Below are 16,782 nucleotides of genomic sequence, written 5' to 3'. Positions count from 1 at the left end.
TTTGGCCAAAGGAATATGGAGGGAATGATTTAGGCCTGAGGCGAGACTATTTGAGAATAGGAGAAAAACAAAAATATATACATTGAATAATTTGATTGAAATATGAGACTCCTTAAGGGAAATTTGAGGCAATAATATGATATTTTTTCCCCCTTACATCAGCCAAGTAAAACCTAAAACTACCATTCTAGAAAGGTATGCATAATATTTTAGGGAGCTAACTATATTATAATTGTCATAAATCTTTTGGGAGGTTTGTGAAATTATCCCTTGGAAGACAGAGGAGGTATGTTGACATGAGATCCCACAACATTTAAGATGAAAGTTTACGAGGCATAAAAGAGATTAAAAAAAGTAATAATTTGTGAAAGAGCATTACATTGGAAATATTTTTCCTAAAGAAGGTTATTTTGGAAATAAACTCCTCGAACTAGTAATGTCCTTAACATTTTGCCCCAAAAAAAAAGGTATAACTTGAAAACTTGGCCATTTTTAAAAAGAGAGGGATAACTAGCTAAGAAATAGAAAAAAAAAAATTTATGGTTGTTTAAATTATAACTTCATAGGAGAATTAAGATTTTATTTGAACTCCCCATGACAAAAATTATGCTAGGAAAAGCATCTTCTTGCTTGGTATCATAAATGACAGCATAATTGATGATATAACCCCTCGATTGAACAAAACTCGACAAGCTTTTTTTATTTAAAAAATAGTAAAGGCTAAAGGTAAATCAAACAAATTCGAAAACTACCAATTATTTCTACACACTTCCACACAACAGTTTCGGTGGTAAATCAAAGAAAGCACATGCATCAGGCAAAACTGTGATGAACTTGCGCAATTCATCCACAATCTCTCATCTCCTTGATTGTAATTAAGATCAATCACTTGCCAAATCTCCAAAATTTAGCTGCCACCAGTTAAATACTCTCAACTAATTTATCCTTGTGCCAGAAACACGAGAATTTGGAACTGCAGGTCTAACTTGACTTTACTTGCCTGCTCAATCAAAATGCCAAAGATTCAAGATGCCATCTTCTGGATAAGAAATCCACCAGTTTCTGGTGGATTAGCAAAGCCCAATGATTTATTGCTTTTCTGGTATTTCAAACATAGGTACAAGAGCTCAAAATATTTGTCGACGTTGTTTCAGATTAATTGATAGTACGGAGATTTTAGCAACTGCAGGAGGGTTGGGTTGGGTTGGGTGGTACAGGGGAGGGAGTGTAAGTGAGAGGTCTCGGGTTCGAGTCCTCCTACTTATACTAAAAAAAAAAAATAATAATAACTCAAGAAGCAATAATGAATTATACTTGACTGCATTTTATTCATTTAAGTGTTTACCTACTGAAATTTGGTTCCACACCACGGTGAGGAATATGCAAGCTTGCTTGTCTCGATCATCTAATTAGAAACAAGAGGGTCTCATAAGTTGAGTTGTTGTCTAGTAAGTTGTGAAATTCTTACAATAATTGATGTAAACTAGTATAATTTTAAGGGTTAATCACAGTTAATCCCCTTAAAGTATACCTCATTTTTCACTTTACCTCCTAATCATTTTTTTGTCTCACTTTATCCTCCATTGGACAAAATTATCTCTCTATTATTCTAAACTCTTATTTTTCTCCTTTTTTTTTCCTTCCCCTTTTGTGCTCCTTTATTTTTCTTTGCCTCTTTCTTCTTTCTTTAATTCTTCCTCTTTCTCACAAAAAATCTTCATCTTAGGATCTGTTTGATAACATAAAAAAGTACTGAATCTGAATTGTTTCAGACATTCAGATGTTTTGAATGTTTGATAAATGAAAATCTATTTGCTGAACTTGTTAAGCATTGCTGAACATGTTAAGCAGTGCTGAACCTGTGTGTATTTTTTTTAGCACAAGAATCCTAACTGAATGCTTAATTCTAATAAGAATCAATAGAATTACTTCAACTACCTTATCTTATCTACCAAATTTACCCTTGTTTGTTAATTATGTTCAAAATTCTTATCTAATTAAACAATCTAATATTCTCTATCTAACGTTTTTTAGTTTCTCTTTTCTCCCTTTTTAATGACTTTCACATATTCTCCATACTCCTCGTATAATATATTTCATCTTTTATATTAATTTGATTTAAAAATGAATATTGTCATTTTCATACCTAACAAATTTAAACTAATTAAATCATAGATTCTATTTCTTTTTTGAATGAAATGATATAAGGGCAAAATTGTCAAATTAAACTTATTAACCATTCAGCTATAAATATTTATCAAACAGTATAAATAGGTTTAGCATTAAAATTCAGACATTCATATATTTTTTTCAGTGCTTAAAATTCAGCAAATTAATTGTTTCAGTATTCAAACTTCAGAATTCAGATTCAGTTTTATCAAACAGAACCTTAATGATTGAAATTAAAAAAGAGGAATTGCAGAGATCTATTTTCTCATTAAATGATTACAAAATATTCAAATCACTTTCCTAAAATACAATTTTTTTAGCCTTTCAATTCTTTTAATTTTGGTTTTTCCTCTTTTCTTTCTAGTTTCTCATTTTATTCTCAAGAAAATATCATAAGATGAAATTGTGACCTGATTAATAGTCATCAATTGAAAATTGTGACACGTAGCATCATACAAAAAATTAAAATTAATTTTTTATGCCTTTTAAACCTACACCCAGAAATGCAATTACAAATTCAAGATAAAAATTTCCGTTGAGATGGAGTTTTCTATTGGGAAGGATGAAAGAGAAAAAAAAGAAGAAAGACAAAAAGAAATAAAAGAGAGGAAAAAAGATATATGAAAAGTCAAAATAATGGAAGGGTAATTTTGTACTATAGGGGGTTAAGTGAGCAATATTAAAGGCTAAGGAGTAAAGTGAGAAATGAGGTATGCCTTAAGGGGATTAATTGTGATTAACCCTAATTTTAATATAGAACTTAAAATTGTAATTTATGTAACTAACTTTATGCAAAGTTCACAATTAGAAAGAAATTATATGAATTTACATCTGATATTGTTAGATTTACATAATTTGTTTGAAATTGAACTTGCGAGGCTCCAAATCCTCATCTAATGTCGTACCAGATATTTTGCCGGCTAAAACACGTCTTGATATTTTGTACAGAGTATTATTAAACATTGTGAATTAAGATTACAAAATTTTTTTTTGTTTCAACAAACTAGTAGCTTGAGATTTAGCACATAAAGGATGTAAAGAAAAGTAGATAAACAAAATGTGTGACCACGCACTATCTTATGATCTATCATTTTTTCACACTTTGATGTACTCGTAATTCTGTAGATAATTTTTTTTTCGTAAAATGAGTAATATTTGATTGAACAAGGCGAGAACCTATCCAATTAACCATCCACATAAACAACAAAAAACATTTTAAGGAGAGAACTTTGAACATTACATTATTGTATATGTAATTCTAGGATTGAATATTTTCATCGATATTTCACTCTTTGTGCATTTATTTTTTTTTCCTCATTCAACTTTGTGGCAACAGGGACAACTCTTGAGGACCAAAATGCACTCTATTCTATTGAAAACCTTTTGTTATGACTACGCGATAAATTGTACAGACAAGACGCATCATTTCTGTGTCAAGACAAGACGCATCATTTCTGTGTCAAGATTGTGCTGGTGGAACTAGAGTTACAAATGAGCCGAGCCGAGTCGAGTCGAGTTTTGGCTTAATCGAGTCGAGTCTTGACTTAATTTTAGTGAACTCGAACTCGAGCTAGAACTCGACGAGCCGACAATTTCAAGTTCGAGCTCGAGCTCGAAAAAAAAAATTATTTTATTTTTTAAAAATAAATAAAATAATATTTTTTTAATAAATAATAAATTTTAAGGATATATATGTAATTTTACTATTAAAATAAAAAATATATATATACTTAAAATAAAAAATATATATACTTAAAATTAAAAAAAAGTATATATATATACTCGAACTCGTGAGCCGACTCGCAAACTAACGAATTTAATATCTTGAGCTCGAGCTCGATATTGACAGAGTTCGAGGTTCCATCACAATTTAATTTTTCGAAGGCAATGGACCATTTAGCCTTAATTGCACTGAAGTATAACTACACTTGACTTTTTCAATATTCTCTGAAAATTTTCCTCTACCTTGATAGCTTTAGTCAAAGCTTTCATTATGCATGCAAGGACTTGGATATTCCACTCCTGGCTATATACGATCGTACATACCATGTTTACAACCCATGTTTAATCTACGATTGTATGTATCATATTCGCATGTGAGAAGGGATGAGTTGGATGGTTCAGCAAAAGGGAGTGTAAGTGAGAAATACTTATTCAAACCCTCCTACTTATACAAAAAAAAAACATTTTTATTCAAAAACTAGTTTAAAATTAATAAAAAAAGAATTTCAAACAAATATATCAAGGGTTTGACAATTATGAAGGGTTTGACAATTACTTACATCATACTACTTGACTTAACATGTACATTTGCCTAAAAACCTTGCATGCAAGTAATTTATAATCATGTGGGAAGTGGCATATTTTAGACCCTAAGTATGGTAGGGATGCTTCTATACATATAGAAGATTTAACTATTAACTAGTTGAAGAGAAAATTACTTGATTAGTCCTCAAAGCATTGCTGAAATTTTAATTTAGTACATAAGTATGAAATTACGCAATATCATCTTCAAAATTTTAATTTTCTTTCCTTTTAGGTTTGCTATAGGTAGAGGCTGAGTTTATATCAAAGAAAAGCATGCATTTCCATTTATTGTAGTATGTAATCAACTCATCATCTTTTGCATTTGTCTTTGTAACAGGGCATACATCGAAATTGCATGATTCTTTTTTTTTTCTCTTCAAAAGATTGATTTTCAGGCTATAATACAATACAAATTTTAAACATTAAGGACCAACTGCACTCTTTCATATTTTAGAACTACTAGGGGAAAAAGCCCGCGCCATGCGCGGGAGTTTAGTACATATAATTAAAGATAGTTAATAATTATTATTTAGTATTTTGTAGTATAAGAATTGAAGTATGCCAATTTTATTATGTGATATTAAACAGAAAAATCATAAATTACATATTGAGTAAAAAATATAATATGCACTGAAATATAATTATAAAACACAATTAACCACTTTGAGTCTAATCTAATAGAATAAAAGATTTACTTATATCTGCTCATGCACTTTAGGGATATTAAAATTTGTTGTTTAGTTTGAATTTGACTTTGATATGAGGCAATCCACCTCATTATCTTGTCATATAAGTGAGATTTGAATAATTAGCATACTTGAAGAAATCATTGCTAGTGGAATTTTGGTTCTTGCAAGCCAAATTCTTTGATTTATATTGATTCTAAGGGCATATCATCATGAAACATCCACATTGACCAATCAATCAATTTTTATTTATTGTATGATTTAGGATATATAGCAAAGCATCTCTTTCTCAGTAGGGGTTACAATCACAAAACATCAGTTTTTGACCTAGTTGCAAAGATATACAATAACTAACATGCTAATCTAGATGAATAATTACCTCAAAAAAGTACTAAAACATCTTAATCTACTCAATTCAAGAAAACAATTAAAAGTAATGAAGTACATACTTTGGATCTACAGTCAAATAGTTTTAAGTAGATAGTTAAACATATTGGCAAATCAAATGAAGTAAAAAATTGCCTAAATGGAATCATCAATAAAGCAAACAATTTGAAAATTACCGTAACTAATAATTAAAACAACAAAAGAAGTAAATGCAATCTATAAATGAAAAATTTTATGATGATAAACTTATTCTAAACCACAAATAACAATTAACAAATGTGATCTCCTCCCTATCAAACCTATCTAACATGGGCAATTGGATTAAAACACTAAAAAAGTATTGCACATACAACTTGCAAGATTACAGATTTCTTACAACCAAAAAGTATATTAGTTAAAAAAAAACATACCTATTGAAAAAGATGTTGCAAAATGGGAAAGAGGGGTAACTAATATAGCAACATCTGAATTCAATAGACTACATGATTGTAGTGGAACAAAGTTATAAGTAAATGAAATGAATTTGAATAGATAGGGGTTACTATGGTAACGGCCAAGAAACCAAACTTCTCTACTAATCAGTATTAATTGTGTTTTAACATCTATATATCATAAGTTTGCAAATAACTGATGAGAAAGGCTTTAAGAAATTAAGAGACTTGGATGTTAATCCAATTAAATGATTAAAAGGATTCTTATGTAATTCCACTAAAATACAAGTTGAATTCAATTGCACCCAATGTTTAATCGGATATTGAATATTGCCACATGTTAAACTTACCCATAGCTTTAAATGTCTGACAGAACATTTAAGTAATTATAAAAAAATCAAATTAGCTATAATGATTCATATTCAATACTTCAATTGCACTTCAAATATTCTCATATTTCCAAAATAGCTCTACCCTTGCGGTTGAAATTTTTGCCCTAAACTCATTCTTAAATAGTATAAGGTTATTAGAATTTTGAGCAACTAAATTTGCTATACTTACTAGTGTTAGATTAGAATCAGGAGAAGGAAATTACAGTAGAAGGCCTTGGATATTATACTTTTTATTTGCTCCTATCTGAAATTTGTGTTTTGATTCTTAAAAATAATCAAACATAGTATTAGCTCTCTCATGTTTCATTCTCAATCACCAGTTTGGTTCAAAAGGTCCCATCTCTACCATGTGTGTTAACTACACGACAAAAATAGCAACACATGACCAAAAAAAAAAGAAGAAGGAACAAACACATGCATTAATCACCATTCCCTCGTTTAAAAGGAAGTTCATATGTAAGTTAAAAAAAATAAAACAAATCTTATATATATTGATAGCGTGTACACTATCATCATTATATTCATGAAAGATGTGCAACAATTGAATTTCATATTCAAATTTTGTATAATTGTCATTTATCCAAAACTGATAATATATACACTATCAGTGTAGAAAATATTAATCCCAATAAATAATACATATATAATTGTTTAACTTTTTTTTCAATAGCTATCTAAGTTGTGTATTTGTGACGCCCCCACTTCTCCTTAAGGCGAACCAAAGGGTACCCGCGGGATGCCTGCCTAACTCTCGCCAGGAGTTAAGCAATTCCATTCAACCTTATTATCGAACTACACAACACAAGTAAATAACCTAAGTACAGTAAATGCGGAAGCGTTCAAGTTTAACAATAGTTATCCATTATCCAACCCGCACGTCGGGTGTTCAAAGTACATCATGAATCCCAAATATACATCACGCCCCAAAAGTTACATTTCAATTCCAAAAGTACAACCCAAAACCAAGGGCATAGCCAAAATATAATAGAAATTCTAAACAAAAGCACATCAGGAGGGTTTCTCCAGTACACCTCCGAGTTCCATCCTGTTAAGGAAAACAAATCTACAGGGTGAGCAAAACGCTTGTGAGGCCAAGAACACACATGCAGACACATAGTTCAGGTAACAAACCCAAGTAACAGTTCAAGTGATAACTTGCAAGTAATTAATAATGTCAACAAAATGTAAACAGAAACAATTCAAGGATATGGTAGCTCTCAGGAGCTAAATTTCACTTGTTTTGCCAGTTCAGTCGTATATCTTCCCGCGATGACTCTCCGTCAACCGGGTTGATATTTCCAAACCGTAGATCACCACTTACTTCTTATCCGTCCACCATACACCGTTTCGGGCCAGCACGACATTTATAAGGCGATACTCCACGAGTATGCCAGCAAGATCTCTCAATAGATCAAGCTTATCATGTAAATCTCATAGCTCACCGAGATTCCCGACCAAGCCCATGCCGGCTCAAGTTCCAAGGTCGGCCTATGAGTTTGGGTGTCCCCCATGTATCATGTAAGTGTCGAGGAGATTCACTCCAACGACGTATGCAGCCATAGCATACCATGTCATCTATTCAAGCATTTGACAGGTTTAAGTATGTATTTCAGGTCATGTAAACCAGGCAAACCATGTTAAACATGAGTCATTTGTTTCAAATGAGAACGAGTGCGATAAAGTACACACTCGATTCCATTTTTCAAAACCAGGTAGGCTAAGCATGTAATCAGGTAAGCCAAGCATGAATCAAGTCCATAGAGTTCAAATAGTCATACACTTGACACTCACCGAGTAAATCAAGAAGAAATATTTTTTGGAAGTTCAGGTGTTCACTGTAGGATTCTCTTGAAGGTTCTCGTGTGCGTCTGAGCAAATAATAATGTATTATCATTCACGTGCCCCAATTATCAAGGAAGATTGTATATAAGTACAATCTAAGGAAATTTAACGAAAACGAACCTCAATTACTCGTAAATCGAGGTTCAACTAGAGTTTCTTAAAGTACAAGAGCGATCGAGTTTTCATTTTGGAAAATCAAGTATAAAATGTCCAAGTAATATCGAAGGAATAAGGAGTGCTTGAAAACTCCCTTCCTTTGGAATTCGGAAAATTTTCAGTTTTGATATGATATTTTGAAAAATCGTATCTCACATTTTACATGTCAAAAATTGGAAAACTTGGTACCGTTGAAAACCTCTTTGAAAGTACTAAAAGTTCTTAGAAGACACTTTTCCATGATTCTAAATGAAAAATATTCAAAAACGGGCTCAAAGTTACTGTTTCAGAGTACTTAAGGTTGTGTTGGGGTTGGTTTTTCGCTAACTTTGGAAATTCGATAAAATTCACATGTTGCGAGCTAGCCTCTGAAATTTGTAAATTAGTTAGAGCTGCAAGTAAGGTTTATAACAGAAAAAGCAGATCAAGAATCGGAGTTTCGAGCACCGAGATACGGTAGCTCAAAGTTAGGGAAAAAATCCAAAACTGGTGAACAAATTTCCAGATTTGAGCTTCCAACTTTGGGACTTTAGTTAGGTATCAAAATGAACTTGGATTGGTACAAAATTCGGTAGTATAATACTCCTATATAAAGAGTATCCCTCTATCAAATTTCATGGAAAAATACCTTCGGGAAGGTAGTCAATCAAACAACCAAAGTTTCGAAAATCCTAAGACAAAACTGCCTTGAGCCTTTTGTTTTCCATTCCAAACATTTTGTCAAGGAAAAATTCCTCAAACATGGCTCATTAGTGTAGGCAAAGCCTAAGGAACATTCATGGCCATTTCATAAGTGTTTAGCACCAAAATATTCAGTTAGCAAATCTACACCAAGTCTTGCATCAAATCTGTCCAAAAGTTAGGGTTTTCAAGAGCAGGGCAGGTTCCGTATTTTGATCATAAATCACTCAACTTAACTCAGAATTGGGCATGGTTTATGGTGTTGGAAAACACATTCATAGAGATATAATTTCACAGAAGAAATCATTTTGAAATTCGGCACACAACTAGCTCGAATTCGAGCCACAAGTTGCAGCCTTAGCATTTCGTTCCAGGAAAACAGAGAAACAGAATGGCCGAATTTAAATGGTTGGTTCGGCTCACATACATGGAACTAGAACGTGCATTTTATACCGTTAGAAAGGTGGGAATGTCTAGTTTCAAATGCCGCTTACAGAACTTGATTTTGACATCAGAGCACAGAGTTATGGATAAAACAAGAAAGCTGGTCTGAGCATGTCGGGAAAAATTCCAGGTTTACCAACTTTGTGAAATCAATTCATTTGACCAACCAAACCTCAATATTTTTCAATGAAATTTTATACACCATCTATACAACATATAAACATCATATATGAGTCATTACAACCTCAAAATTCCGCAGAAATAGGTACGTTCAAAGCAGGGGCAGAATTGGAACTTTTTCCCTCATGCATTTCTTGAAGTTCATACTAATAATACCCCATTAATCTACCATTTTGGGCACTAAACCAACATTAAACCCATCATCAAACATCACGTCAGCCATCATCCAAGAGTGGGAGTTCATAGAGCCCACATTCAAAATTTTTCAACAATAACAACCACCCATATGAATATCCAAACTTATAAGTGTAAATCAACTCACATAAACCAAGTTTCCAAAGGTGGATCGTTACTTGCTCTAGTTGAAGACCAAGGCAGTGATTTTCGGTCCCCTTTGCTCCAGAAAAACCGTGAGTTTAGCGCATTTTTGCAGCTCAAAGTGATGTCCAAGAGTGGATCTAAGTGTGTATGAAATTTGGTAGGATTTGGATGGAGATTGGTGAGGTTTTTGTGAGAAGAAATTTTGAAACTTGGAGGTTGAGGGAGAGAGAGGCTGGCTGGCTATCTTTGGAGAGGAGAGAGAGTGCGGGTTGATCTAATTTGGCTTCCAAGAGAAGCTTCATTTGTGTGGCCCATAATTGTACAAAAGTCAACTTTCACTAGTGCGTGTACACGCGCGATTCGGGCTCGATTTCTCTCGCATTTGTTTCACTAGTGCACTAAACCTCTAATGCACTTATATTCATACAAATATTATTCACTCTTAATTGTCCCAAAATAATGGTCTAAAATCCCTCAATTAATCGCGCGCGTGAAAACGCGTATTTCCAATTTAGACGCGATAAAATGAAACCTTCAAGAAATTTTTATAACGATCGTACCACTAACTATCACTTGAGTACTTAAACCTAAAATTACCTATTTTAGGACCATTGTACATGTCTCCAAATTTCCAACCTTATTGTACTCTCAATTGGCTAAAGTTTTCAGACACATTTTTACTATTTACATTAATCGAGCTTCCAAAAAATTAATTTTTGAAACGAGTCACTTTAAAAATATAATGAAGTCATAATTCCATGTATTTAAGTCTAATAAGGCTAGAAAATAATAATCGAAGCAAATATTCGAATAAATAATTAAATGAGTAAAAATAGGAGTCGAAAAATAATAATAATAATTTTTTTTTACGAGTCCTCGCAGTATTTACACATGCTAATCAACTTTTCTGCACAAAAAATTGGTTTGATACATATAGAGACCAAACTGCATGATTTGTATGTAAGAAAGTAAAAAGGAAGGAGAATTGCAGACACGAGGGACCATTTTTGCAGTTTTTCCAAACACTAATCCAAACCATTGGTGAGTGGTTTTTCAGGAAAAAGTACACATAATCCAACAAAATCCGTTAGTATGCGCACTTAAGGTTATCCCATGATTTATGTTGTAAAGCAAAAAGCTAAGCCGGCAGAATTGAGAAATGCTCACTTTTCAGTGTTCCCTCCGCTCCTTCACGCTCCCGCTTCCTTAAATCCATTGTTCTAAAAAGTAAAAACATCTCATGTCAGATTCTTACATCTCAGCTTAATATTAGATCTGCTAACCAACTGTCAGGTCCCCTTTTCTCTCTCTGTCCCTGTTTAGTAACTGTTAAAACTTTTTTTTATTGGCTATTGTAACGTCCTAACTGTCCAAGTAGCTTTTCAGGTTTTTCCACCTCCTAATCAGAGTCCTCATGGAGTGATCAATCATCAATCATTGCATTGTAAAAAAAAAAAAAAAAGTATTTGAACGAAAGAAAACTAATCACCCTGAATTCTAGGGAGAATCCAAAAAATTCAAACGTTGTTGCTTCAATCTTCTACCATATTTCCTCAATTTGGGCTCCCAAGAACAAAGGGTGTTTGAAAAGCTTTGTTCTACTATACTTTACTATTTCTTGCTCTTTTTTTTTGGCGCTTGAAATCTGGGATGGCTTCAGTTTTACTCCATTTTTAAATTGAAATAAAATATGTCGTGTGCATATATGTATGCATAGTTTATACTACTAGGACATAGGATCTGCTTTGTTTGTTGATCTTACAGTTTTCTCCATGTGGGTATGTTCAGTTTTTTTATTCTTTTTCTGAAAATTAGAGTTGAATACAATCTTCTTTTGAAAAGAAATTTTCTGGGTTTTCCTTGAATAGCAAAGCAATCAAAGCATTTCTTCATTTCTTGAAATATTTAGATTTTTCTGGGAAGTGATTATAAGATTTGAATTTTTTTGGCTGAGACTTTTGAGAAATGTTCATTTCTTCTGAGAAAGAACAGATCTCATTGACTGTTGATAATGGGGGATGTTTAGTAAAAGCTCTTCCAATGGACTCAAATTCGAATTCAATTAATGGGGTGTCTGCGGCTCCTGGATTGGATGAATCCTCGGGAGAGGTTTCTGGGACTTTTGCAGATACTAATGCGGTTGCAAAGCAGGAAAAGGATCAGCTTGAACTAAATATGAAGGATTTAGAAGGTAAAATTTTCTGGGATTCCGATTCTTTTTGTGGGATAATATCTTGCTTCATTATCTGAAAATGTCTCTTGTTGGGTTATGCAGGAGAGATTGAGCGTTTGAAGATGAAAGAGAGATCTCTAGTTGAAAAAAGAAGAACAGCACTTAATAAGATTCTAGACATTAAAGGTGATATTTAATGTTTGTTTATTTATGATTTTCTTGAACAGTGCCCTCCCCCCCCAATCACCACATTCTTTTTAAATTTTTTCTTCCTTTTTGGATGTTTCTGTGCTTCTCTGTTGTTTCTTTGCTAAGGAATGGGATTAACTTGTAGGTTGCATTCGAGTATTTTGTCGTGTTAGGCCCTTTCTATCTACAGAGAAGAGGACATCTCTGCAACCGCTTTCAATTGAACCGGAGAAAATTGTAATTAAATATGGTGGACAAAAGAAAGAATTTGGATTTGATAAAGTCTTCCCTCAAGAAGCTAGCCAAGGTTAGTTACTAAGTTTCGTTTCATTTTCTTGTGTTTTCCCAAGTTTGGCTGGTTAGCTTTTCTGGGTATATAAAGGCTTTTATTTTATTTAAACACTCTGTAGAAGATGTATTTGTTGAGGTTGAGCCAATTCTCAGATCTGCACTTGATGGGCACAATGTATGTATATTAGCTTATGGACAAACAGGCACAGGCAAGACATATACAATGGTTAGTTATTCAGTTCTTTGTTGCCTGAATGTGAATTTTATCTGCTCATTTTAATTTGAAAAGACTGTCATCAGTTAGTTTTGGGGCAAAACATTTCAATCTGATGCTGTATGGGATAAATGATAACACCAAACTCTTTGACTGTTGTTCTTTAGGATGGAAAAAGTGAGTCACCTGGAATTATCCCTCGTGTTCTTAAAGCACTCTTCAATAAGACATCCTTAGAGAGCTGCACTTCCTTTGCATTTTCCATCAGCATGGTGGAAGTTTATTTAGGTAGTCTCAGGGATTTGCTTGCTCCAAAACCATCCTGCAGATCTTATGCTGTATCAAAATGGTAATTATTCTCAGACACCCTATTATTAATGCCAAGAGACAAGAATGTATTCGACATTTAGTTTTTAGATACTTTTGGCTGACTCTACTACAGCAATCCCACTATACAAATAGATTCAAAAGGATCAGTTGAAATTGAAGGTCTCACTGAGGTGCAAATTTCAAATTTCACAAAAGCAAGTTGGTGGTACAATAAGGGGCGGCGTGTTAGGTCTACTTCATGGACTAATGTGAATGAGGCATCAAGCAGATCGCACTGGTAGGTTTAGGGCTTTTTGGGCAGATTTATTGCTAGCTATTAGATTATTTGACTTGATAATAATGTGATCTATTTAGCTTAATGTGTTTAGCTTAACAAGGATCTCTATACACCGCCTTGGGGATACTTCAGGAGCCAAAGCTGCAGTAAGCAAATTGTGGATGGTTGATCTTGGGGGCAGTGAGCGCTTACTGAAAACAGGAGCTACTGGACAAACACTTGATGAGGGGAGGGCTATCAATCTTTCTCTTTCAGCCTTAGGAGATGTCATTGCCGCCCTTAGAAGAAAGAAAGGCCATGTACCATACAGGTGCCTGCTCAGTTTATTTTTGTTATTGATCTTTAAGGTGAAAGTGCAGTATGTGGTTCTAAGTTCTTGAAACTGTTTGCAATGGCTTCCCCATTATCAGAGGATTTATAGACTAACTAACGGATAAACTTCCACAGAAACAGCAAATTGACTCAAATCCTGAGAGATTCGCTAGGTAAAAACACTTGCCTTCACAAATTTCAACTGATTATGTTGTGTCAGTGATTTTCATTTACTGTTCAAATTGGAAATACCTTGTGTACCTTGATTCCTTTACTTTAGGTGATCGATCAAAAGTCATGATGTTTGTGCATGCGAGCCCACATGAGGAGGATGTCGGAGAGACATCTTGTTCGTTTTCTTTTGCTAAGAGAGCAAGAGCAGTGGAGTGCATTAGAGAACTTTCAAATGTATGTGTTTCAAATATCTTTGTCACCATTTCTTTGTTCCTTGTACAAATGACTACAGATCATAACCTATCCTTAGCACATTTCACTCAGGAGCTGAAAAGGCAAAGAGAAAAAAAGATTTCTGAACTTGAGGATGAGATGAACGAAGCTGAGGAGGAGTGTCAAAAAATTCGAAAACTGATTCTAAAGGTTGAGTATCTGCTGCCTGAGAATAAAAGTATTTCTTTGGTGACTTGTCAAAATCTTGAAGAAGAAGAAAAGAATCCCACCAGCCCAAAAGAATATTTAGGTGAAGTGTCAGGGACCCCTAGAGTGTCTGCCAAAATTATTCGGAATACTGTTGGAAATTCATTGCCTCGATTCATGAATTCTACAGTTGCTAGTCGGCAAAGAAAGAGCACTGCAGAAAGAGAGATGATTAGCAAAACAAGAAGTGTTAGGTCAGAGACTCGAAGTTCAATCCAAATTTCAGGGTCACAGTCCATCAGCTGTTCTGATCCCCGATTTAAAGGGCTTTTGCGGAAGGCAAACAAAAAGCCAAGATATGGAGAACCGATTAGTTTGCTGATGGAGGATGCTAAATGTGAGGGCCTAGATTCAAATTCGCCTGCCATGACTCCATGCACCACAATTGCTTCTTCTGATCCCTACTTGAAAGTTGGACTTAATCATCATAGAAGAAGGATGTCTGATGTCATATAACAGAAGAAGGAAAGTGTTAACTACTTTAGGTCCAAAATATGTGATTTTTTTACTTTCAAGATGGCTCTTACCGTTCTCCTATTTTTCAAAGGAGCAGTGTGTTTCTTACACTTACAGGTTTTGGATAAAGATTTGGAATTGTTTTCAGCTCGAGGGGATCATCGAATTATTTGTTCCCATGATCCTCACTCTGACATGTGTTATTTGGGATTGAGGTCTTTGAAATGTTCACTTTGTGCCATACATTTAAGCTGCATATAATGTAAAATCTTGGTTTGAACTTTTTGATAAATGGTGCTTAAACATTTTCTGTCTATATTTTTCAATCATTAAAGCTGTCATAAAGCTATCCAGCTTCTCATTCCTTATCCCATTTGGATGTTCAATCTTTCCTGTGCTTTAGAAGTTGAACTTCATGTTTAACTTCCTAGTCACTGCTCTTGGTTCATTGGATTCTTGAGAGGATAGGACCTTTCTGTTTTGCTTTATATGTTCTGCAACTACCTTGCAGAGTCCTCTACTTTTCTCCACGTGTTGATTCTTTACTTGAGATTGTCAAACTTGGTTGGAGATTTTCTCTTTCTCATCTTTTCTTTGGCAAAACTATTTGGAAAATTTTTAGTGCATTCAATCTCAATGTGGAAAGAGACCAAAATGGAACAACTATCAGGAACTTCTATTGGAAGGGAATAAATTTCGACCCTCATTCCCTTTCTCTGCAATAACAAACCATTTATATGATCATTCATTCAGAACTTCAACTACGAAGTCATTCCTGAGAAGGGAAATCGTCCAGGGTCTAGTTATTGATTTATTATACGATGATTTCTTAGATAGTCCTGATGTGTCAAGTTTATGCATTAAATTACCAGTCTATAGGATGATTTTCCTTTTTCTTTTTTTTTTTTAATGATTATATCAAAAGCGATTCAAGGTCTTGGAATGAGAAGGGGGGAAAAGAACTGTTTGAAAGTTGGGCCAAGAAACTCAAAGTCGCCTAGTTAATGTTTCTGCTAACTAAATCAAAATTTGAGGACTGACATGATGATCTTTCTAATAGAGTTGCTTGCAGTACAAATTGAAAAATCTACCTGAGTTGCGTGAATTATACAAGAAATTTTCAATATTTGTTTTGCTCAAGATTCTCAAATTCCTCTGAACAAAGTTGTGATTTTTTTCCCATTTGTTTTGTAAGTACTTCATTTTTGTGAAATCTACATAACCCATACAAGTCAAGTGCAAAGAAAATGTAAAACAAGATATTAGTGTGTTAAACTTGTCGTAAAGGTAAATCTTTGATTTTTTGCCAAAAAAAAAAAAAAAAAAAATTTCAAACCAGGCGCAAAAGAAAAAGAGCGTATGTTTAGAATCGAATAAGCGGTAAGGACGATTATTGTTAACAAACTATGTACGAAACAAAATTTTTTTTTGAAGGATATATGAACCAAAATTGATTAACAAGACCAAAAATGCAATTTGCCTGAATTACATCTTGTTGAAAGGGTGCTAAAATGTTCTGAAATCGTTAAGCCGATAATTATTCTTGCCCCTCTCCCTTTCATGATGGACCTACCAACTTCAAATTGATCAAACTTCAGTTTCACTCAATTCCTAATACTTTGACTATGGGGCTTGATATGCCATCAAGTAAATAACTGCATAATTTAAATCTGCCAGCTCAAAACAAATAATTGCACCCCATGCATTTCATTCGGCTGGTGATACTGTCAGAGCAAAAATTAGGATTCCGAGCAAATTTCTGTTCATGAGACAACTTTGCCCATACTTAAGATTTTGCAGTTAAATTTCAAATTTTTGGGATTTCAAACGAAACTCCTAAATTTTAATTGCTTCTCCTACATTTCACAAATCAATTAATCATTCCTTGTC

General features: G+C 33.7%; 1 protein-coding gene across 1 annotated transcript; it reads left to right on the top strand.

Moving 5' to 3' along the window:
* Positions 1–11,680: 11,680 nt before the first annotated feature.
* LOC113723658 (kinesin-like protein KIN-14U) lies at positions 11,681–14,937 on the top strand. Its single transcript, XM_027246649.2, has 10 exons — positions 11,681–12,187; positions 12,272–12,355; positions 12,504–12,665; positions 12,769–12,875; positions 13,031–13,212; positions 13,306–13,470; positions 13,562–13,780; positions 13,918–13,955; positions 14,063–14,190; positions 14,281–14,937. Exons 1-10 carry the CDS (start codon positions 11,962–11,964, stop codon positions 14,890–14,892), a joined length of 1,923 nt encoding a protein of 640 aa, XP_027102450.2. The 5' UTR covers positions 11,681–11,961; the 3' UTR covers positions 14,893–14,937.
* The last annotated feature ends 1,845 nt before the right edge of the window (positions 14,938–16,782 follow it).

The sequence above is a fragment of the Coffea arabica genome, chromosome 2c (genome assembly GCF_036785885.1).
Source record: "Coffea arabica cultivar ET-39 chromosome 2c, Coffea Arabica ET-39 HiFi, whole genome shotgun sequence".
NCBI lineage: Eukaryota > Viridiplantae > Streptophyta > Magnoliopsida > Gentianales > Rubiaceae > Coffea > Coffea arabica.
Note: the sequence above shows the minus strand (reverse complement) of the source record. Positions and strands in the feature narration are given on the sequence as shown.

Coding starts and splice junctions, on each gene's coding strand:
- LOC113723658 (XM_027246649.2), top strand. CDS start 11,962: ATGTTCATTTCTTCTGAGAAAGAACAGATCTCATTGACTGTTGATAAT. Junction 13,213..13,305: donor TCTTATGCTGTATCAAAATG/GTAATTATTCTC, acceptor ACTCTACTACAG/CAATCCCACTATACAAATAG. Junction 13,781..13,917: donor AAAGGCCATGTACCATACAG/GTGCCTGCTCAG, acceptor AAACTTCCACAG/AAACAGCAAATTGACTCAAA.